The 23326-nt window shown below is 35.9% G+C and overlaps 1 protein-coding gene and 1 long non-coding RNA gene across 2 annotated transcripts in view; one reads left to right on the top strand and one right to left on the bottom strand.

The window, feature by feature from the left end:
• The first annotated feature begins 312 nt into the window (after positions 1-312).
• LOC137072877 (uncharacterized) lies at positions 313-22998 on the top strand. The gene is made up of 12 exons (XM_067440872.1): positions 313-442; positions 1693-1761; positions 3276-3421; positions 6238-6299; positions 7596-7753; positions 7946-8091; positions 14056-14117; positions 18721-18878; positions 19070-19251; positions 21955-22016; positions 22187-22344; positions 22542-22998. Exons 2-12 carry the CDS (start codon positions 1725-1727, stop codon positions 22637-22639), a joined length of 1269 nt encoding a protein of 422 aa, XP_067296973.1. The 5' UTR covers positions 313-442; positions 1693-1724; the 3' UTR covers positions 22640-22998.
• Positions 801-23326, bottom strand: part of LOC137072890 (uncharacterized) — a 48491-nt gene continuing 25965 nt past the window's right edge. The window contains exon 3 of the long non-coding RNA XR_010904700.1: positions 801-923. This is a non-coding gene — a long non-coding RNA (uncharacterized lncRNA). The remainder of the gene's footprint in view (positions 924-23326) is intronic.

The raw sequence follows: 23326 nt of genomic DNA, 5'->3' as shown, positions 1-23326 counted from the left end.
TGTGCTCCGAGTGCTGTAAATGCTAAGAAAGAATCATTTTTCTGTGGCCATGAAAAATACCCTTCTATTAGAATGAAATAATAATCAATACTAAGTGTTCACAGGATGAACTGACTGATTCATTTTATTACATTTGACAGAAATTATTAAATTAATTTAAAAAAAAAAAACTAAAGAGAACCATATGTGAAAGATATAAAGAAAAAAATGTGGCTCCAACATAAAAAACAAACAGATAAAACTTTTTTTTTAAATGGATCGTAATCACAACATCTGATAAGGGACGTTCCATTAAGATAAGTTAATGGAATGAGAAGGAACCAATCAAGATGTTATTTAAGAGGCAGAAATGCTACTGTTGATTCATTGAACGTGAAAACTGGCGTCCTTATTAAAGCCAAAGAGGCAACAGCGGATCAACGTGTTCAGTATAACATATCTGGTATGTATATTTGATGTCTCTATAATATAAAAATAATCATAACATATGGTATATCTTTAAAGTTAATATATAGAAATGTAATTATCAAAGCATTACTATATTTAATGGATGCCTGGAATTTTATAATATGGTAAAATGCATCAGAAATGTCTTTGTCAGAAATGGCAGTAGCGTTGTTAAATTAAATTAAATTGCATTAAAATTAATTCAAGTAAAATAAATAAAAACTAAATTAGTTTGCATTAAATACATTTTCAGGAAACTGGAAAATATCTTTATAGTTTATGTTGTTCTTTATATATCGTGAAGCAGTGTGAAAACTGTCTAGAACAGCATTCAAATCACCTTTATTTATACAGCACTTTTTAACAATATAGATCATTTCAATACAATGAAACAGGGAAATTATGAATTTTGGCTGTTGTTCAGCGTTGATTCAGTTCCGTTGTAAAGATGAACAATTATCATCTATGAAACAGTTCTGCAAAAAAAAAAAAAAAAAAAAAAAACTATATTGAATATTAAGTTTCATATTAAGCATTAAATAAATAAACTTCTTTTTAATTATTTCATGTCTTGATATTGATTAGAAAAGCCATTATCTGTGGGACAACCAATTACCACTCAGAGGCATTTGTTTGTTTTCTAAAACATTGATGTTAATATTAATCTGTCATCATAGAAAAATAATGCTTGGAAATGATAATCAGTTGGAATTTGATTTCAATTTTGTGATATCTAAGAAAAACTTAATTCAACAGAATTGAATAAGCATGCACTAACTATTGTACTTCTCAGTCATGTATATATATATACACACACACACACACATACACACACAGTGAGGAAAGTAAGTATTTGTACACCCTACTATTTTGCAAGTTCTCCCACTTCGAAATCATGGAGTCTGAAATTGTCATCGGTGCATGTCCACTGTCATAATTTTTTTTTCAATATTTTAGACAATCTAAAAAAAAACAAATCAGAAATCACAATATATGATTTTTTTTAACTATTTATTTGTATGATACAGCTGCAAATAAGTATTTGAACACCTGTCTATCAGCTATAATTCTGACCCTCAAAGACCCGTCAGTCTGCCTTTAAAATGTCCACCTCTACTCCATTTATTATCCTAAATTAGATGCAAATAGCAGGGTGTTCAAATATTTTCCACTGTATGTATGTATATGTGTATGTGAAAATCTCTCACACATTAACTCTTCAGTGTTATATTGCTTATTTTACAGACTTTTATCACCAGCACAGGACTCTTTTCAAGATGGAAAGAAAAGCTTTGATCTTATTCATTTTGTTCGGTAGGTGAAGAAAACTGACAATCATTTAAAAAAAATAATTAAAAAAACTGTTAGAGCTGCATGATTTTGGATAAATCGAGTCACAATTTCTTTGCTATATGTCTGATCATGAACACAATGACACAATTAATTATTCTGATACACAAAAGACAATGGTGTAGACCGAAAATTCAACGAACAATGGACAAAAAATAACTACGCCTTTCATTATTTGTGTTAAACCGGCACATACCGCTTGTTCAGAGACTGTAGTGCTCTGACATGTAATTGTGTTTATGTACTTACATGTAATTAAAATCATTACTACACTTTTTAAAGGGATAGTTCACCCAAAAATGAAAATGTGATGTTTATCTGCTTACCCTTGGGGAATTAGACCCCATTGACATGCATTATACGAGCAACGGTTGAAGTTAAAACTCTTCATTTGTGTTCGACTGAAGAAACAAACACACCATGTTGGATGCCCTGGGGGTAAACAGATAAACATCACATTTTCATCTCTGGGTAAACTATCCCTTTAACTGTTCTTCCCCGTTTCTTCCTCATTCTTGAAAATTTGTTGTCATGGGTTAGATTTCTAAAATGCATCAGGTGCCCCAAGATGTTTTTTCCTCCAGGTCATATTTCAATATTCATGTGTCTGTATAATCAGTGAGTTGCTAATTAAAAATATTTAATTAAATTCAGTTTAAATGAAATCATATAGACTCATAAAGACTTCACTTGTTTTATTACTATGGTTGGGTACCTCAAAACAATCCCTCCCTCATGGCACGGCCATCAAAATGTCACAAAACTAGAGATGAAAATAGCCTATTACTTATTCATTAGGATGTTTTTGAATGTAAAAACCACACGAATGGCATAAGTTGACAGACAACACTATATACTATTTCATGACACCTTTAATAAAATAACTTTTGAAAGTTAATTTTTTTTGTTATTTATACTGTTTATATTTCTATGTTCAATCTGTGAAAAGAGGTTCAATTAGGAGGTCACACCTCAGTCATAAGTTTATGTACAGTAAGGCCTAAAGAGACTCGTGTGAAATCTTAACGGGGAGAAGCCAGTCAGTTGAGTTTGTGGCTAAACCTTTTACAGTGCTTGAGTGTTTTTTCAATGCATTTTGATATTTCAAGAAAAAAAATATTTACAAAAAATATACCTGCAGACTATTTTTTCACTCATGAATTTGGTCAATGAAGATTTCTTAAAAATACTGTTTAAAATCTTGTCTCGTATCATAAACCCAATCTCGTATCTCGTCTCGTGAGCTAAGTGTCTCATTACACCCCTAGTCATTATTAATGCTAATAAAACAACAAAAAAGTTATTGCTCTTGACTGAATCACTTTTGTAACTTTACAAAGAATAAATGTATATTTAATGTATACAGTAAATACTATGCTTTTTATGTAGTTTTTATGTACACATTTTATGTATAATTTCTATTGTTTTTTTCTGTGAAATAAAATGTAAGCTTAACATACCATCTACGGCTTCTACAGCTGCAGCATCTACACCTTCTACAGCATCTACTGCACCTGAGGTGAAAACTGAGCTGGAGTTTAGCTCTAATGAAACATTTACAGAAGCACTCAGCAATTCAACCACGGAAGAGTACAAGAATAGGTCTAACCTTGTCACAAATCTGGTAAGTTTCGGACCCATTCTATTATAATACATTTATATCTTCATAACCAAATGGTATCTGATCGGATACCAAATGTCTTCATAAATGTATTTTACAAAAAATATTTACTATTTAATATTTAATATTTAAATACAAGTGTTTATTTTTTAAACTACTGTGCACTCATCATTTTTCTAGAGTAACTACTTAATTATTCACTAATCATTAATGCTATAGTTTATAGTAGTTTTTTGTCATAGATTAGGATTATTTATGTATAATAAAGTTGTCTGTATTTAGCAGATTGTTTAAAAGACAAACGAGTGATCATGCGTTCAAAACACTGAGGTATAGAAGGTAAAGGTGGGCAGATCGATACTAATATCGATCCAACATTGGTATCGGTATTGATCGATACCAACGTGAAAATATCGATACTTAAGTTTCAGTTTCTCTCGTTTTGCGACCTGGCCGTGTTTGTCAAAATGCTGCTGCTGTCACAGAGCAGAGGAAGCTCTCAAGAGAGTGTGCTGCTCGTGCTCGACACTGCTCTCCACCCCCTCTCCTGTTTTGTACCGTCACGTGACTCACCACTAGCACTACCACCAGCAGTCAGGCGCGCGCGCCGCTCAGCCGCGCATTTTAATTTTCAGCATTATATCGTATTACAAGGAGAATTTGTTTTACATTTTTTATATTTATTGTGAAGTAAAACTTTGTGACTTTGTTTATTTAAGAAAAAAATCCTGAAAAGAAGTGCACTAAAGAGGAGAAACATTTTTTGTTAACATGCTACTTGAAAAGAGAATTTGTTTTTACATTTTTTATATTTGTGAAGTAATCATTTTGTAACTTTGTTTATTTAAATAAAGCAGAAGTAACCAAACGTTGTTTCTGAACAAAAGCTTTTGTAGCACTGATTAATACCTCAAAATGCAAATCACAAAAACAAATTAAAAGTCATGAAAATTCATTTTGATTTAGGTTGAAGACGCATCCACCTTAATTATTAAAAAGTATCGGTATTGGTATCGGTATCGGCAGTACTGGCCCTGTATTTACTTGGTATCGGATCGATACCAAATCTAGCGGTATCGCACACCTCTAATAGAAGGTGCTGAGGTACACTTTTTTATAGTTAACAGAAGAGACAAGAATTATGTAATGAAGATTAATATATTACCATACTCTAATGCAGCTATTTGACCAAAGGTCTCTCGCCCTTCACCAACAAATGATCACTAAAAAATGTGTACACACCGACAGAGATCCGTTCTCTGCAGAAAAAGCAGACAATTTACAATTCCTTTGTTGTACAGTCTACCGAAGTTGATGGGAAGCTTATGATGACAGTAATAATTAGGGGTGTCCATTGTAACCGATTAACCGTTAAAAATTGAATGTGAAACATTTTGCTCGGTTAAGTGGCGTCAGTGACATGCTTTGAATTTAGTTGTAATATATTTTTGCACCACTAGAGACCGCAAGAGCGCTCCCAGACATTTGTAATATCCACAAGAAGAAGTCATGACCAGCTTTCTAACGAACATGAAGCGGGCAAAGAAAAGTACAGCGTGGGAGCACTTTAAAATTGAGAGTGACTGGGCAAAGTATTGCAATGCAGTGCTTACCGCATTTTTCAGGCTATAAGTCGCTCCGGAGTATAAGTCGCATCAGTCATAAAATGCGTCATGAAAAGGAAAAATAACATAAGTAGCACTGGACTATAAGTCCCATTAGGGCATAACGCTATGTACATAACGGAGCAGAAGAAAGAAAGTTTGAAGGGAGAAACTTGTGAGGGACTAGAGAAAAGCAGAGGTTACTTTAACTGTAATGAAGAAAACAAAAAAAGCTAATTGCAGACTGAAAGCAAGATGGCCAGAGCTGAAGGAACGAGTCCACAGATGCTTGATCTCTCTGCCGGGAGAGGCTCAGCCGCGCGAGTCAAACGCTGTGTGAATCCTTCTCGGCTGCATATTTTACTACATGCCCTAATCATGCAGGCGCCCTCGCGGCCACTTGCATTGCTCGTGAACTGGAGCGCATCTCATCCTAATTTAACGAAACTCAGCGTACGCCTCGCAGACATGAAATATATCTTAAGAAAGCTTGAAATGTCTTTTAACAATTTAAAACGATAAGAATTAGGCTACTCTCTGATTATGTAATCCATGATGCGCATTTCTCTCCATAGGCGCGTTCACTATGGAGATGGCGGTCGTCAAATTAATAAAAATAATAACCCTGACGCACACTATGGTTAACCGAGTATTAACTGCTAAGGGCCTCGGTTAACAGTTAATGAAAAACTTGAAAACGTGCAGCCCTAGTAATAATAATATTTAAGTTGTACCAGTCAAAGTTCGTGTTCAGTCCTATTGATTATTGTCACATCAGCAATCAACAGCAAGCCACTTAAGTTTCTGTGGTAAAGAAAGAAAAGAGCAGGATGTGCTTAACATTGAAAATAAATATTTAAAAAGCAATAAGCCATGAGAGAGAACTGAATCCACTACTGGCAGGAAGCTTTCTGTGCGCGCGCTCCAGACTTTGTTTTCGTTTGTGCACCTAAACGGCCAAATAAACAGAAAGATGTCAAAATTAAATGGCAAGTCAAGTATTTACGTACTATCAACTAGGTCACTAGGTCTATGGACCTACTTATTATGTTTATTTATTTATTTATTTATTTTACTGCAGCTCTTTAAAAAAACAACAACAAAAAAACATGCATTAACCAAAAATTAAAGAACAAAAAAAATGGATCTTTGGTCAAAAAAGGTTCCCGACCCCTTCTATATTGTAAATGATGTCTGTAATTGTTTCTGTTCCAGCTTGAAGGTGTCTATAGACCCAAGTATGCGAACTTCCTCAGAGTGACCGTCACAGGATTCAGGTAAATACAGCATATCACAATGCTGCTTTTATATTATATATATATATATAGCCTGACAAGCCAGACCCACATCAAGATGTTTGGTCTGGAAACTCACCATAGACAGGGCTCAATCCGAGGGGCGGATAAACGGTTGTCTTTCAAACTCCCTCTGCACGCGATAGGATAGCGCTACACCAACCAGAGCAACGAAGGTGAAGCGGAGCTCACTGACTGATTAAACATTCGCCGTATCCGGTCGGCTAAACTCTGAACACATCTTCCCTTTTTAAGAATGACTTCAGTGCCGTTCTTTGTTCTTTTCTCAGAGAAAAGCTTAACTCCTAGTCTTCCAGAGTCGCGGTCAAAGCTGATTCGAAAGACGCCGCCGTTCGCCAGTTTCTGTGTTTACTAGAAGCACGCAAACGCAACTCGGCCATCGTCATTATGGCCCCGCCCACCGACTCTATACATGATGTGATTGGGCCGTCCAGATTGTGAGGAATACAGCTCAGATGGGTATTGAGAGTTCCTAGGAGACACTTGCGGGCAGATTAAATTTGCAGCCGCTAGGGTGCGTCTAGATTTCTAGCCTAATATATATATATATATATATATATATATATATATATATATATATATATATATATTAGGGCTGTCAAAGTTAACGCGTTAATGCAAATTCATTTTAACGGCACTAAATTTATTAACGCACGTAAACGCAGCGCGCATTTTGTTTGATCCGTGGCCTAGCTCATAGTTGGAGAAATTGAGATCAGCCATAGACGTAAAGGATGCAGCAGCAAACATTAATAGGGAAAGAAAATGGTTAACATTAATATTCTAATCCAAAAGAGCAGTTATTGCCTAAAAGCTACCATATTTTCTGTTTAACCATATTAGACACCACCAGGTCCAAAGAAAAGTCTGATTACATTGAGCACATTCTCTGCAGTCCGAGCGTGATGCGTGAATACACTGAAGCTCACTCTCGCTCATGTCTGAGGTAAACCATTGACACATCACCACTTACAGCACATGTGTTATATTGAACTAAATGCATTACAATCGTCTAAAACGAATGCACAGGTTACTTTTCTGAAAAAGAGCGCTCCCGAATCCGTGTTTCTCACAATGTTCACGTAAATCGCGGCACAATTCGGCGCGCACACAAAACACCGGCAGTTATATATATATATATATATATATATTATGTCTAGTGAATGTACATGAAAATGAGAGCGAGAGCGAGAGCGAGAGAGAAATAAACTGAATTTGTAATCCTTATTTGGTCATTTCAACATTTATATATTCCAGAGCTGGGTCAATCGTCACAAAAACAGAAATGTTCTTCAGCCTCAACCAAACAGTCCCATCCTCTAAAGATATTTCAGACACCCTCTTGACAGCAGTGGCAAATGGAAATCTCAGTCAACTGAACATAATTCCTGGATCAGTTTCAGTCAATGGAACAGGTAAGCTCTATTACTACATAGATTTATGGTCTTCAATAAAAAAACTATTTTTTCTTGTTCTAACGATTCAAAATGTATCTATAATTGTTCTGTTGTTAATAATCATTGCAGAAAAGTTAAAAAATAAAAAGCTGAGAAGAGATTTCATCTATAGGGAGATTTAACTATAATACCTAATTATAACATCCACAGCTTCAACAACATCTACAGCAACTACTGCAAGCATACCTGAGGTGAAAACTGAGCTGGAGTTTAGCTCTAGTGAAACGTTTACAGAAGCACTCAGCAATTCAAGCACGGAAGAGTACAAGAATAGGTCTAAGCTTGTCACAAATCTGGTAAGTACAAATCTTGCTCTGATACCACCATTATTTGCTGGATCGGGAATTGTTTAGACAGGACCGATCCAAATCCAATACTGTGTGTATAATATTCTGTGTTATTGTTAAGCCCCATGCCCCACAAAAGGCACAAAAACATTATAAAGCATCATCAACGCTTCGTGAACTATATTAAGTGTTCTGAAGCCATTCCATAGTTTAATGTGAATTACAGATTAATATTTTAAGTAATTACATTTTAAAGTTATATTTTAAAATTAAAAAAGTTCACATAAATGTTTCCCTCCACTGCATCTGTTCTCCATTCAGCTTTCAAACTGTGTGTCTATAGTTTATAGTAGTTTTTTGTCATAGATTAGGATTATTTATTTATAATAAAGTTGTCTGTATTTAGCAGATTGTTTAACAGACAAGAGTGATCATAAGTTCAAAACACTGAGGTATAGAAATTCTACATTGTATTTTTTAAGAAAACTGCACTGCACATCTGATCGGATTGGATCAGTTCTTAAAAATGGTATTGTGCATCCCTAGAACAAATTAACTAAACTTGTTTTATAATTAACAGAAGAGACAAGAATTATGTAATGAAGATTAATATATTACCATACTCTAATGCAGCTATTTGACCAAAGGTCTCTCGCCCTTCACCAACAAATGATCACTAAAAAATGCACACACCGACAGACATCCGTTCTCTGCAGAAAAAGCAGACAAATTACAATTCCTTTGTTGTACAGTCTACCGAAGTTGATGAGAAGCTTATGATGATAGCAATAATATTATTTAAATTGTACCAGTTAGGGGTGTAAGAAAATATCGATACACGTGAGTATCGCGATATTTTGTTTGCCGATACCGTATCGATTCTCAAAAACCCTGTATCGATATTTATATATTTATTTATTTACATCCAAGATTCGTGGCTTTCTGTTCGAATTAAACCACAGACTGTATACAACCCAACCGCTAGATGGCAGTGTTATCTCAGAACGTATCTGACGCACGGAGCCGGTGAGTGTGAGTGTGTGTGCATTAGCAAACCTCAAGACGATAGAATTCTTCTCTCGCGGTTAACAGAGCTGAAGTGTGGACTCATTTTGGCTTGAGCTACAAAGAAGCCACTTAGGAAACCGACAAGTCATTTAGTTTGAAAAATAGGCCAAGTTGAAATCCAGTACTCTGGAAATATTGAATCAGAGAGCTCGCTTAAAGAGCATATTGCAAGTTAGAGACTCCAGTGAGTCAGTGTATAGAAAAATAATGTAGGACCTAGATTTTCTTTAAAATATACTTGTAAATACGCTAATAAGGCTTTGAGTCGTTTTTGTGAGGAAATTTTACTTCCGCATCTAAAAATGCGCAAACCGGAAGTGACATAACGAGAGGGAGTGCGGTGACTTTCAACCATAGGAAAACAATGGATCGCAATGGCAGTTCGGACGCTGAGGAAATTATAAATGTTTATTAATACTCATATGGCAGACCACAGCAATGCAATTATGACACAATAAGAGGCAGGCCAGGATTAGACAGAACAACGATTAGAGGAGATGATTTGAATTGTTGTGTGAGGAGAAACAGTGGAAAACAGAGCAAGTGAGAGAGTTGGCTCATAACATTATACGCTAACACTGTGCTCAGATTACAATACTTTGCAGATAATTATTGTGTATGAGGCAATCGCAAAGCTATTTGGTCATCTAGGAGTATTGATATCAATAACAGAAACGAATAAAAAGTTCAGACCATCTGGCTTAAGTCACACTCGCCGTCCACATTAGATGTTAAAGCCGGGCGCGGGTCGTAACGTTACCCGGTGCTGTCTTTGCTGTCATACGAGCTCGCAGGCGATGTTTTTCTTTCGCGTGGACATTGTGGATGCTCGTATGCTCATTGCTCGCAGCATGTGAGGAAAAACAAGACGAGCTGAGCACGTTTTTCGCACCTCCCTATCTTACAATATTTTTTAAACATACAAAATCAAAAAATTCGGGAATCGGCTCGATTTTCCCCAGCATGGCTGTCCCCTATTGCCAAATCATGCACAACAAAGTCACAGGCTAGATCTATGAGTATTATTATGCTATAGCTCAGTGTCTCTCTCTCTCTCTCTCTCTCTCTCTCTCTCTCTCTCTCTCTCTCTCTCTCTCTCTCTCGAAAGGGCGGCTGTTCTATGCTTTTCAACAAATCATTTGCACACAAGTAATGTTTTCTATCTAAAGCTAGCAGCAACATTGAGTCTCTGTTTTGAGTCTCCAGTCTCTGTTTAACGCAAACGCTCGTGTGTATGTGTTCGCCCGGATTGCCTCCGTTACGGTGCTCAGTTCACACGGTTTCTCCGAGCTGATCGTCTGACAGATCCGTGACTGACTGTCACACCTCCCGCCGCGGCCGAGTCACAGACAGTATAACATGTTATTGTGATCCTTCATTCACTCATTCTGTGTTATGGGTTTATTTTGTGCCGATTCACCGTCGAGTGTGAGGATGACGTTTTGAGTATGTATTTGAGTGAACGATGTACATATATGTATACATGGCTTGAATAACACATTATCAGCACATAATTCCTGATTTTTTTTTTAAAGTGTGAGACTATGCATTTGTGTTTATGTAGCCTACATACTTTGTACACACTGACTACTACAGAATACCAACCTATTCTGCACTGAAGCAATGCAGAGCTTGGCAGACGACTCCCTCTCGTGACGTCATATGACGCGATGTTGGAAAAAAACTGCGGTTTTTAGAAACAGCCAAGGAAATGTCCACTTTATCTGCTAAATTTGTGCTCTTATGTCTTTTAAAAACATTTTAAATCCTGCATTACCTTTTCATATGGCATTTTCATACAAGGTTATATGTTCATCTCCAAAAAAATGTTACCTGCAATAAGCTCTTTTACATCCTGACGTCATCCACGTTGCTGAGAAGCATTTCGATAGAATAGAACACATTTTCCTCTCAGTAACAAAATAAACACACTCCAAAACTGACAGCGGTGGCAGCAGAATGAAAGCATCTGATCATAGCTGGATATGTGGATATGATGACCAGCTCTGCAGTTCAGTAGTCTACTTAAAATGGCACTTTTTACACTAGACTACCTTAACCCTTGTGTGGTGTTCATATTTTTGTTACGCAGCCAGTGTTCATGGGTCACTTACACTTCATGTAAACCCAAACCCAAGATATTTACTTCATCCCAATTACAAGCAATATAAACAGCATATATCGTTAATATTTTCTCTTTACCTTTGTTATATCACATTTAAGAATTGCTACCTCGCGTGGGAACGGCAGGGGTAGAAACAAAACTCACTCTTGTAGCTACTTTCTCACACTCACACACAATCTCTCTCTCTCTCTCTCTCACACACACACACACACACACACACACACACACACACACACACACACACACACACACACACACACACACCCGCACTTGGATATGTGGTGTATGGTTACTCTCCATAGGCATACTGGTTTTTCGAATGTACAAACTGTACAATACATCCCCCTACTAACCATACCCATAAACCTACCCATCACAGAAAACTTTTGACATTTTTTGAATTTCAAAAAACACATTTTTTGTTTTGACCCGAACATCCTGTGTGTAAGATAAATGTGTGTGTGTGTGTGTGGGGGGGGGGGGGGGGGGGGGTACAGTGTGTGGTCATTGAAAATGTGTTCTGATATATATTCCTCACAAAAAATGAGCCAAGGCAAATGAGTCTCAGCTTGAAAAAATAATTATTCGTATCATTTTTCTTTCGATAAAAAATGAAAACGGGTCCAACAGACCCGAACACCATACAAGGGTTAAAAAAAACAGCTTTACAGTATTAAATATAAAACAATGGTCATTTAGTCAAGGAATGAATGAACAATGCACTTTCTGTTGCTAAATAGTTTAGAAATTAAAAACTGCTATACTGTGAACCTTTAAAACATGTACACAAAGAATCCTGCATTCACTTGCACAAAATAGTGATATAAATTATACTGTATTAATTAAATAAAACAGTTAATTGTCATGTTATATGCATATGGTTGAGTTCTTTATTCTTTTAAATGAATCTTTCTAAAGGAAATTTTTTTTGATACAATATCGCTATATCGTATCGTAACCCCTGTATCAGGATACGTATCTTATCGGCAGATTCTTGCCAATACACAGCCCTAGTACCAGTCAAAGTTTGTGTTCAGTCCTACTGATTATTGTCACATCAGCAATCAACGAGAAAGAAAAGAGCAGGATGTGCTTAATATTGAAAATAAATATTTAAAAAGCAATAAGCCATGAGAGAGAACTGAATCCACTACTGACAGGAAGCTTTCTGTGTGCGCGCTCCAGACTTTGTTTTTGTTCGTGCACCTAAACGGCCAAATAAACAGAAAGATGTCAAAATTAAATGGCAAGTCAAGTATTTACGTACTATCAACTAGGTCACTAGGTCTATGGACCTACTTATTATTAGGGATGCACCGAATCCAGGATTCGGTTTCGGATTCGGCCGAATATTGGGCTTTTTGACTGGGTTCGGTTGCTGCCGAACCTTAGAATTTTTTTCCACCGAACCCGCTTGCACTACGCGATACTGGTCGAACATGATGCCGCGGTTGATTATGGCAACGTGTTTACTAGGTGGACCGTTCGAATGCAGTAGGCTGTGAGAAAGTGAAAATGGAACTTGTGAACAGAAAGTGTGTTGTTTGGCAGTACTTTCAATCACAAGAAGGCAATTCAAGTCGAGCTATGTTCAATTTGCAATGCCAATTTGTCTGCTGGATGTCCGGTTCGCGAACGAATCGTTCTTTTTAACCGGATCTTTTTAGTGATCCGGTCGAACCAGTTCACCAAATCGGACTGAATCGTTCTAAACGGTTCGCGTCTCAAATCAGCGCTGATCCCACAAGTTACTATAGTTACTCACTTTCTGACATGAGTGACAGTCCCTCAGACTAGAAATAAACTAATATCTTGAAGTATATGTTGTAACTCCAACAGTTCACTGAACTGAGACATGTTTTGCTGTGAGAACCGGTGAGCTGAGATACTGCATGCGTGATAGCGTCGTCTTGAATAGAACTATTTCTCTCGGAGTGGGACGGCTGCTGTTTCTCTCGGAAAACGGATGCTGATAATATATGAGCACGTGTGAACCAAGGATTTGTGTAAATTTATGTTATGTCAATGTAAGTTTATTTAATCTGTGTAAAACATCAGTGTTTGCACGACAGTGGCTGTATTGAGTGTTTTTGCAAAACATGAATTAAAAAACGTATCCAAGATGATGATGATGACAATAATAAATATTGCTATACTAAGTTTTGATTAAAATACTTTATATAAACGTGTTTGAATGTATTTTGAATGATAGATGATGATAGAAATTACGTCATCGTGTAAGGACGTAAAAAAAGCGGTGATCCTTTTTTTTTAACCAGTTCATTGAAACGAACTGTCCGAAAGAACCGTTTCGCGGAAAAGAACCGAACTTCCCATCTGAGAGAATAAGAGTTGTGCATGAAGGAATCTACAGACAGCAATACAGCACAGTCATCCTGGCATAATGTTACCTTTTTTAAAATTAAAATTAAACTAAAAATACACTGCTGTGGACGTTGTTTATGTCATTAATGTGTTTACTGTGATAATGGACTGAGGATGGGACTTGGATTCGGTATTCGGTTTCAGATTCGGCAGAATCTTAACCAGGGGATTCGGTATTCGGCTGAACCTCAAAAATCTGGATTCGGTGCATCCCTACTTATTATGTTTATTTAATAATGTATTATTATTTTTTACTGCAGCTCTTTTGAAAAAAAAAAAAAAAAAAAAACATGCATTAACCAAAAATGAAAGAACAAAAAAATGGATCTTTGGTCAAAAAAGGTTCCCGACCCCTTCTATATTGTAATTGATGTCTGTAATTGTTTCTGTTCCAGCTTGAAGCTGTCTATAGACCTAAGTATGCGAACTTCCTCAGAGTGACCGTCACAGGATTCAGGTAAATACAGCATATCACAATCAGGGATGGAAATTAACTTTTTTGTCCACCGGCCACTGTGGCTGGTGGATTTCAAAATCTACCAGCCACTCAATGTTTTAACCAGCCACTTTCTTGTTTTTATCCGATAATGTGTAACTGCACGTGAAAAATTAATACTACAAGCTCTACTATACTTAAGCAGTTTATTTAATCTCAAGTCTCAATGAAATACTGACATTTTCTCTTATACACACACAAACCATTAACTGATATACATTTTATTAAATGAGTAGGTCTCTGTGCGATCTTTTTTTTTTTTTTTTTTTTACCTGGATGTGGCATTTGGATGATTTGTGGTCTTTTATGGCTTCCAGTTTTAGGTTTTTAGTACCAACAATGAAACTACTAGTTTTGGCATCTTCTGAAGCGTGTTGACGACATACCAAGCAGAACATTGTCAGTAGGGATGCACCGAAAAAAAAATTATTGGCTGAAACCGAAACACTAGAAATTAAGAAATTATGCCAATTATCCATTGCATTTATGGCTAATGCTATGACTGTGTAACTTTACTAAAAAATTAAGGCATTACAATTCCATTAATTAATATTAAAGTTTCAAGTAATAAATCAATTACAAATTATGCAAATATTTATTTAGCACATTGCAACAACCAACAGTATAAAATAAAATTCAAACTAAAATGTGTTTTGTTCTTGACCTCACTTATGTGTACATTAAATAATAATGTATTGGCCTACTGGCCTGCAGAAAGGTACAGAAATTGAATAAAGTAATAAAATGTAAAATAACTGCATATTTAACTGTTTAAATTAAAGATTAATCCTTATTAAACTTACGAAAGCTATTCAATCAAGAGCAGTGCGTGATGTCCTTTTGTTTGACATTAAACAGAGCAGTAAAAGCTACTGCCCCTTTAAGCCCTAATAGAAGGATATGCTCGTCTTTCTCGACTCTATACAGTTCACTTAAGGTATATACAGACTATGTCTGCTAGGATACTCATCAAGATGGACATGTTGACATACTTTTTGTGTGAGTTTGTCCGTTTAAGCGCAAGACTTGAAAAAGAACTCAATATTTGCGCGCTGTGAGACGAGTGCGCGCTTTCGGATGATGCGCAGTGACGGATCTTCTCTCAGCGAGCGAGTTCTTATTCGCGCCTTCTGGCACTACATCTGGGAAATGACGGCGAAAACATCTGGTCATTTCTCTATGGGTCATTTTCGGACATACGGCCGCACTCGCATGCATTGAACAAAGTTTACAAAGAGGGGAAACAGTATGCTTTTTTTATTTACCCGCCACGGTGTCCGGTAGGTGAAGCGAGTTTACCCGCCACAGCTCAAAATCACCCGCATTTCGCTGGTGGCGGTGCTAATTTCCATCCCTGATTAAAATGCTGCTTTTATATATATATATATATATATATATATATATATATATATATATATATATATATATATATATATATATATATATATATATATATATATATATATCAGTGGCGGCTACTGGTCTGTCAGAGAGGGGAAGCTCATTTTCGGCCAATTGTCTTATTTATTTAAAAGTAAATTTTGCCCTACGTTCCTTTTCAAGAAAATGTTTTTTTACCCTGTGAATGAATGAACGATCTAAAAAAATATTAAACTCTGTAAAACTGAAACAAGGAATGTGGTGTATAATTGTGTGAAATGTATGATGAAAATGAAGCAATTTCGCCAAGCAAATATCAAAGAAATAGGTTGCAGCAGTTTTTATTTCGACTGAACTTGAGAAATTCGCGATGGGACTGAGCGCGAATAGCTTCAGTGATTCCTTATAGTACAGAATCGCTGTCAGTCAAAAGGAGATGCAGACCCTCCAATCATCACGCAGAAGCTCGGAGTCCGGGCCAGCCCACTCCCCATTCACTCCCAGAGACGCTGAGCGTCCGTGGGCGGGACATAATCGCAGCGTTTATCCAATGACCGTCTAGTTTCGAAGCGCTGAAAAAAACCGTTCAAAGCAGCCCCATTGAAGTCAATGGACGCTGGGCTTCAATAGGGAAATGCACTGTGACGCTGCGGGAATGTATGAGAAGGAAATCGAGTCAGCCGACCTGCTATATGTAACTGATTCTGAACAAACTCGTCTTTGAGATGAACGTTTTCTAACGCATTTTTAGTCAATACAACATTAATATAATAGTACATATTTGACCATTAATTTTGTGACATTATAAGGGAAGCCGAGCTTCCCTTGCAGTCTTAAAGAAATCGCCACTGATATATATATATTAGGGATGCACGATATTGGATTTTTGCCGATATCCGATATGCCAAAAATTTTCAGCTCATTTTGGCCGATGCCGATACCGATGCCGATATATGTTTATTTTTTCCCTTTGTTTGGAAACAACACCATTTTGAGTAAAAACTTTTTTTTTTCCATTCTGGTTTCAGATTTCTGAGGTTTCCTTACTAAAAGGATTCTTGTTGAAGATAAATAAATGTTAATAAAGTTCTTTTTATGATAAGAGTATATTAAAAGCTCTGAAAATAACAATAATAAAGTCAGTAATTTTTCACCCCAGATGCAGCTGTAACCTAAATATTGTATATTTGGATATAACGTTTGTGCACATGAAGTGGGGGTGGCATGACATCCATTGATGCTGTCTTTTAATTCTACAATTATTGTAGAGCTCCTTGGATTATTTTTCATCATCCATTTCGTAAAATTTTATTACAGATTAATACACTGTATATAAAAGTATTTAATTTACAAGTGTCATGCTTGTGATTTATGACATCATTACTGATTTGTTTATTCAGAACAAGAAGTAACTTCAATTTATTTGTGTATTCTACTTTTCATTGTATTACTGTAACAACAGCGCCCCCACTACATGTATAAATATATAGCGGTCTAGCTGGAGGGCACTAGGACCTGGAGGAGCTTCTGCTGCTGTGGAGGCTGCCGCACGCGCTAGAGAGTGGGGAGACGCGATTGGGCTTGTTTTGGGCTAGTTTTGTTGTGAAAACGTGGCAAATCTGCTGCTGACGGTCACGTCCTTCTGTACGTGCATTCAGAAATTCAAGGCAGCATTTAAAAACAGTCAATATAAATCACGGTACATGCAATGTATTTTCTTGTTTTCACTTGAAGAATGACCGCAGTGCTGACATGGTCTTATCGCTGTAGCACTCCTTGCACACGTGAGTTATTGCAGGCGCATATCAACACGTTATCATATCGGCAAGGCATATCGGCATAATGTTTTCATATCGGCCGATGCCGATTTGTATATTTTAAGCGTTTATCGGCCGATTCCGACAACGACATTTCAGACTGACAGAGACAAGATAAACGGCTTTTCCGCCATTTGTTACTGTTTTGTACACGTTGTTATATTAATTATAATTCAAAATCTGTTTTATTCGCCACAATATAGTAATGATAAATGTTGAGAGGGGCACTTTTGATTCATTTTCCCCTCTGCAGTGCACTTGCCTGGTGTGTGTAACGTGTCCATGGTCCTGACTCCTGTCACATAATGCGGCGAAATCTCTGACAGGGCTTTAACAGTCTAACGTTACAGTGAATGAGAGTATGAGCCGAAACGAACGCACGTGCAGGCCATAGACATCCGTTAACCATAGTGTAAACATGACGTCATGGGTTTTTCTATAAACGAAAGAACGTAGCCTTCGTTTGTATGGCCCAGGCAATTTATACATTTACAATACTTACTAAAATATAATTCATATTATTTTATTACTGTTGTATTAGTTGTTTGAAAAGTAAAAAAAGAAATTGGTCGGTCTTAAAGCCAATTTACAACCGGCAAGTCGGTCGGACTAAAAGGGAAAAAAAATAAAAAATTGAGTCGGCCCTAAATTGACAGCGTCGGTCGGGTTACGGCAAACAAGAATATTTTTAAGGATGGCCTGGTGCGCTCACAAGTCCACATGACAATTTTTCATACGAACTGTGCCCTGCTCTGAACTTAACTGTCACTAATACTACCTTTATTTATATTCTTAAAATGAGAAAAATCCCTGCTCATTCTGATTTTTTAAGCTTAGGCTTAAGAGACATAAACAAGTTCTTTGATAAACATCTGTGGCCTTTGATACATATCTGGTCTTCATGCTATATTATTGATTATTATTGAATAAGTATGGTTTCACTAATAGTAAACGTACATTTGCGTAAAGCATGCACAATTGTCCATATACCCATGTTGATTAGAGTATTAAAAACTTAATTGAAACTTAATTTAAAATACATTTACAACATTTAAAAATCTGCGTTTAAATTGCGATTAATCACGAGTTAATTCATGACAATCATGCGATTAACTGTGATTAAATATTTTAATCGTTTGACAGCCCTAATATATATATATTATGTCTACTGAATGTACAAAAACGAGAGAGAGAGAGAGAGAGAGAGAGAGAGAGAGAGAGAGAGAGAGAGAGAGAGAGAGAGAGAGAGAGAGAGAGAGAGAGAGAGAGAGAGAGAGAGAGAGAGAGAGAGAGAGAGAGAGAGATGAGAATAAAATAAGCTGAATTTTTAAACCTTACTTGATCATTTCAACATTTATATATTCCAGAGCTGGGTCAATCGTCACAAAAACACAAATGTTCTTCAGCCTCAACCAAACAGTCCCATCCTCTAAAGATATTTCAGACACCCTCTTGACAGCAGTGGCAAACGGAAATCTCAGTCAACTGAACATAATTCCTGGATCAGTTTCAGTCAATGGAACAGGTAAGCTCTATTACTACATAGATTTATGGTCTTCAATAAAAAAACTATTTTTTCTTGTTTTAACGATTCAAAATATATCTATAATTGTTCTGTTGTTAATAATCATTGCAGAAAAGTACAAAATAAAAAGCTGAGATAAGATTTCATCTATAGGGAGATTTAACTATAATACCTAATTATAACATCCACAGCTTCAACAACATCTGCATCACCTACAACATCTGCAGCACCTACCGCTTCTACAGCAACTACTGCAAGCATACCTGAGGTGAAAACTGAGCTGGAGTTTAGCTCTAGTGAAACATTTACAGAAGCACTCAGCAATTCAAGCACGGAAGAGTACAAGAATAGGTCTAAGCTTGTCACAAATCTGGTAAGTACAAATCTGGCTCTGATACCACCATTATTTGCTGGATCGGGAATTGTTTAGACAGGACCGATCCAGATCCAATACTGTGTGTATAATATTCTGTGTTATTGTTAAGCCCCATGCACCACAAAAGGCACAAAAACATCATAAAGCATCATCAAAGCTTCGTGAACTATATTAAGTGTTCTAAAGCCATTCCATAGTTTAATGTGAAGTACAGATTAATATTTTAAGTAATTACATTCAAGTTCACATAAATGTTTCCCTCCACGGCGTCTGTTCATTCACCTTTCAAAATGTGTGGCGCGTTCGGTCAACAGGATGAAACTCTCTCCAGGATGATTCAATGTTCCTGTTATAATAATTCATCTGTAGATAGCGCTCTATGGTTTTACATAAATGACTATCTGTAATATAATAATGACTATTCGTATTATAATACATTTATATCTTCATAACCAAATAGTATCTGATCGGATACCAAATGTCTTCATAAATGTATTTTACAAAAAATATTCACTAAGTGTTTATTTTTTAAACTACTGTGCACTAGTGTTGTCACGATACCAAAATTTAGACTTCGATACGATACTAAATCAAAATACCTCGATACCGATACTAAATCAATACCACGGGAAAAAAAAAAAAAAAAAACAGATAATATGAATAATATGACAACAGAACTTATTATTCATTGTTTAATTTTTTTACTAAAAATTCACTTGGCCAGCATGTTCCTGCGCTGGTTTTTGCCCTTTCCCTTTTTTATTGCTATAATAACTACATGCCAGTGTGAAGATCTTCAGAGATCACATCAATCATTATCATTCACTAACCTTTCACTTCTCAACAGGTTGGGATGACCAAAATCTTACTTCATGATATGAGTAATTTAATATTTTTCTAAGTGAAATTTTATAATTATTATATAGATTTTAAATTGTATTTTTTTTTTGTTGGAAAAAGCAAAAATGCTAATTACAAACAATATGACAAAAACAGTGCTTTATTTTTCAGCTTCATTAGGTCTCTTTAACAGTAGCAATTCAAGAAATAAATAAATAATCAAATATAAAACTGCTTACTAGTCTTCATTCTATAATTTAACAATAAACTGATTCTTAATGAATATATTTGAGTTATTTAGCCAAGCATGTGATGGTTTTCTATTTTTAATTGATGTTTGATTAACATTAAATCACACAGAATATTAGGTCTGGCTTAAGACCTGCACTGATCTAATTACCTCAGCTGTACACTAAAGACATATCCGACTGTGTTTACCTGAATACTCGCCAGACCGTGCATTTTTACATATGTTTGACCATTCAAACCCAAATAATAATCCGTGAAAGAACTGAATCGCGACCGCATGTTGTCTGAAAGGTGTGTATGTGTGTGTGTGGGCGCGCGCTTCAGTTCAGAGTCCGGCTGCGCGAGCACGTCCCGCGCTGCGCTTTTTCTTCTCATGCGCGCATATTTCTGTTGCTTTCTTTCTCATGCGCTGCGCGTATTTAACTCTTCTACTTCCCATGTGTAGTGAACGGTGGAAGTAGAGTTCCGCACACGTGTCCTGACACCTGCTGTCACACTTCCACGCAAATTAAGAATACAGCTCATGTCAGCGCTGTCCTCCTTAAAGTACCGGTACTAATAAAAGTCCATATCGTACCGTTTGTAGTAGGAAGGTATCGCAATACTTTTCTAGTACCGGTATACCGTGCAACACTACTGTGCACTCATCATTTTTCTAGAGTAACTACTTAATTATTCACTAATCATTAATGCTATAGTTTATAGTAGTTTTTTGTCATAGATTAGGATTATTTATTTATAATAAAGTTGTCTGTATTTAGCAGAATGTTTAACAGACAAGAGTGATCATAAGTTCAAAACACTGAGGTATAGAAATTCTACATTGCATTTTTAAAGAAAACTGCACAACAATATCGGCCGATACTCAGAATTGTTGGTATTTGATCGGATTGGATCAGTTCTTAAAAATTGTATTGTGCATCCCTAGAACAAATTAACTAAACTTTTTTATAGATAACAGAAGAGACAGGAATTATGTAATAAAGATTCATATATTAACATACTCTAAAGCAGCTCTTTGACAAATTATTGCTAAAAAATGTGTACACACTGACAGAGATCCGTTCTCTGCAAAAAAAAACAGACAATTTACAATTCCTTTGTTGTACAGTCTACCGAAGTTGATGAGAAGCTTACGATGACAGTAATAATAATATTTAAGTTGTACCAGTCAAAGTTCGTGTTCAGTCCTATTGATTATTGTCACATCAGCAGTCAACAGCAAGCCACTTAAGTTTCTGTGGTAAAGAAAGAAAAGAGCAGGATGTGCTTAATATTGAAAATCTGAATTGAGAACTGAATCCACTACTGTCAGGAAGCTTTCTGTGCGCGCGCTCCAGACTTTGTTTTCGTTTGTGCACCTAAACGGCCAAATAAACAGGAAGATGTCAAAATTAAATGGCAAGTCAAGTATTTACATACTATCAACTGTCTATGGACCTAATTATTATGTTTATTTAATAATGTATTATCATTTTTTTACTGCAGCTCTTTTGAAAAAAAAACATGCATTAACCAAAAATGAAAGAACAAAAAAATTGATCTTTGGTCAAAAAAGGTTCCCGACCCCTTCTATATTGTAAATGATGTCTGTAATTGTTTCTGTTCCAGCTTGAAGGTGTCTATAGACCCAAGTATGCGAACTTCCTCAGAGTGACCGTCACAGGATTCAGGTAAATACAGCATGTTACGATGCTGCTTTTATATATATATACATATATATATAAAATGTTTGTTTTGTTTTTTATGTCTACTGAATGTACATTAAGAGAGCAAAAAATGAGAATAAAATAAACTGAATTTGTAATCCTTATTTGGTCATTTCAACATTTATATATTCCAGAGCTGGGTCAATCGTCACAAAACTGCAAATGTTCTTCAGCCTCAACCAAGCAGTCCCATCCTCTCAAGATATTGCAAACACCCTCTTCACAGCAGTGGCAAACGGAAAGCTCAGTCAACTGAACATAATTCCTGGATCAGTTTCAATCAATGGAACAGGTAAGCTCTATTACTACATAGATTTATGGTCTTCAATAAAAACACTATTTTTTCTTGTTCTAACAATTCAGGATTTATCTTTAATTATTCTGTTGTTATCGATCATTGCAGAAAGGTAAAAAATAAAAAACTGAGATGAGATTTCATCTATAGGGAGATTTAACTATAATACCTAATTTGCATATCTTTTATTACAGCTTCAGCTACAGCTTCAAGCGGATTAAAGATTGAATCCAGTCTGCTCCAAGCAACATGCCTCATTATTATGACTAAAATATTAACGCTTTTCCAATAGATCCCTTAACCTTATATCAAAACTAGACACACTGTAACAAATTAAACAAAGAGCAAATGTATTTTTATTGCCTGATATAGCCTAGAGTATTTTCCATTGCAGCACTCTCTCAAATAATGGTATATGGTGATATGAAAATAAGCTTGATAATGCATTTGTTGTTAATTAAATTGCATTTAATGATTGCTTAAATTTCTTGCATTTTGGGAGGGAGAAGTGGGTCTTCTGTAGAAGTGTATTTCTTTATTAATATTTTCTCTTTAGCTCTTTTAAGGATAGCCGCTGGTTATAATCATGTTTGTCTAGTAAGTTCTAACATTGCAATGTCATATATCAAATAAACAGTTTTAATAAGTTTATATGGTTCAAACTTTTTGCTTTTATGTAAAATGCACTACACACAATATAAATAGCCTCGATTCTTACTATACAATTTTCAATGTTCAAATGCAAATAGACGCAGAGGTGGACAGTAACAAAGTACATTTATCTGTATCTGTTCTTTAGAGTTTTACTTTTTCTGAAAACGTATGACTTTAACTTCACTAAATTTGAAAAACAAATATTGTACTTTTCACTCCGCCGCATTTATAGAAATCATAAGTTGTTTCTATGTAGCCACTTTGAAAGTCAGTGTGTTTTTTTTTTTTGTTTTTTTTTGCAAACAGCCCATCAATAATCGCACTT

This window comes from Pseudorasbora parva, chromosome 4, assembly GCF_024679245.1.
Source record: "Pseudorasbora parva isolate DD20220531a chromosome 4, ASM2467924v1, whole genome shotgun sequence".
NCBI lineage: Eukaryota > Metazoa > Chordata > Actinopteri > Cypriniformes > Gobionidae > Pseudorasbora > Pseudorasbora parva.
This window is presented reverse-complemented; position numbering and strand designations above follow the sequence as displayed.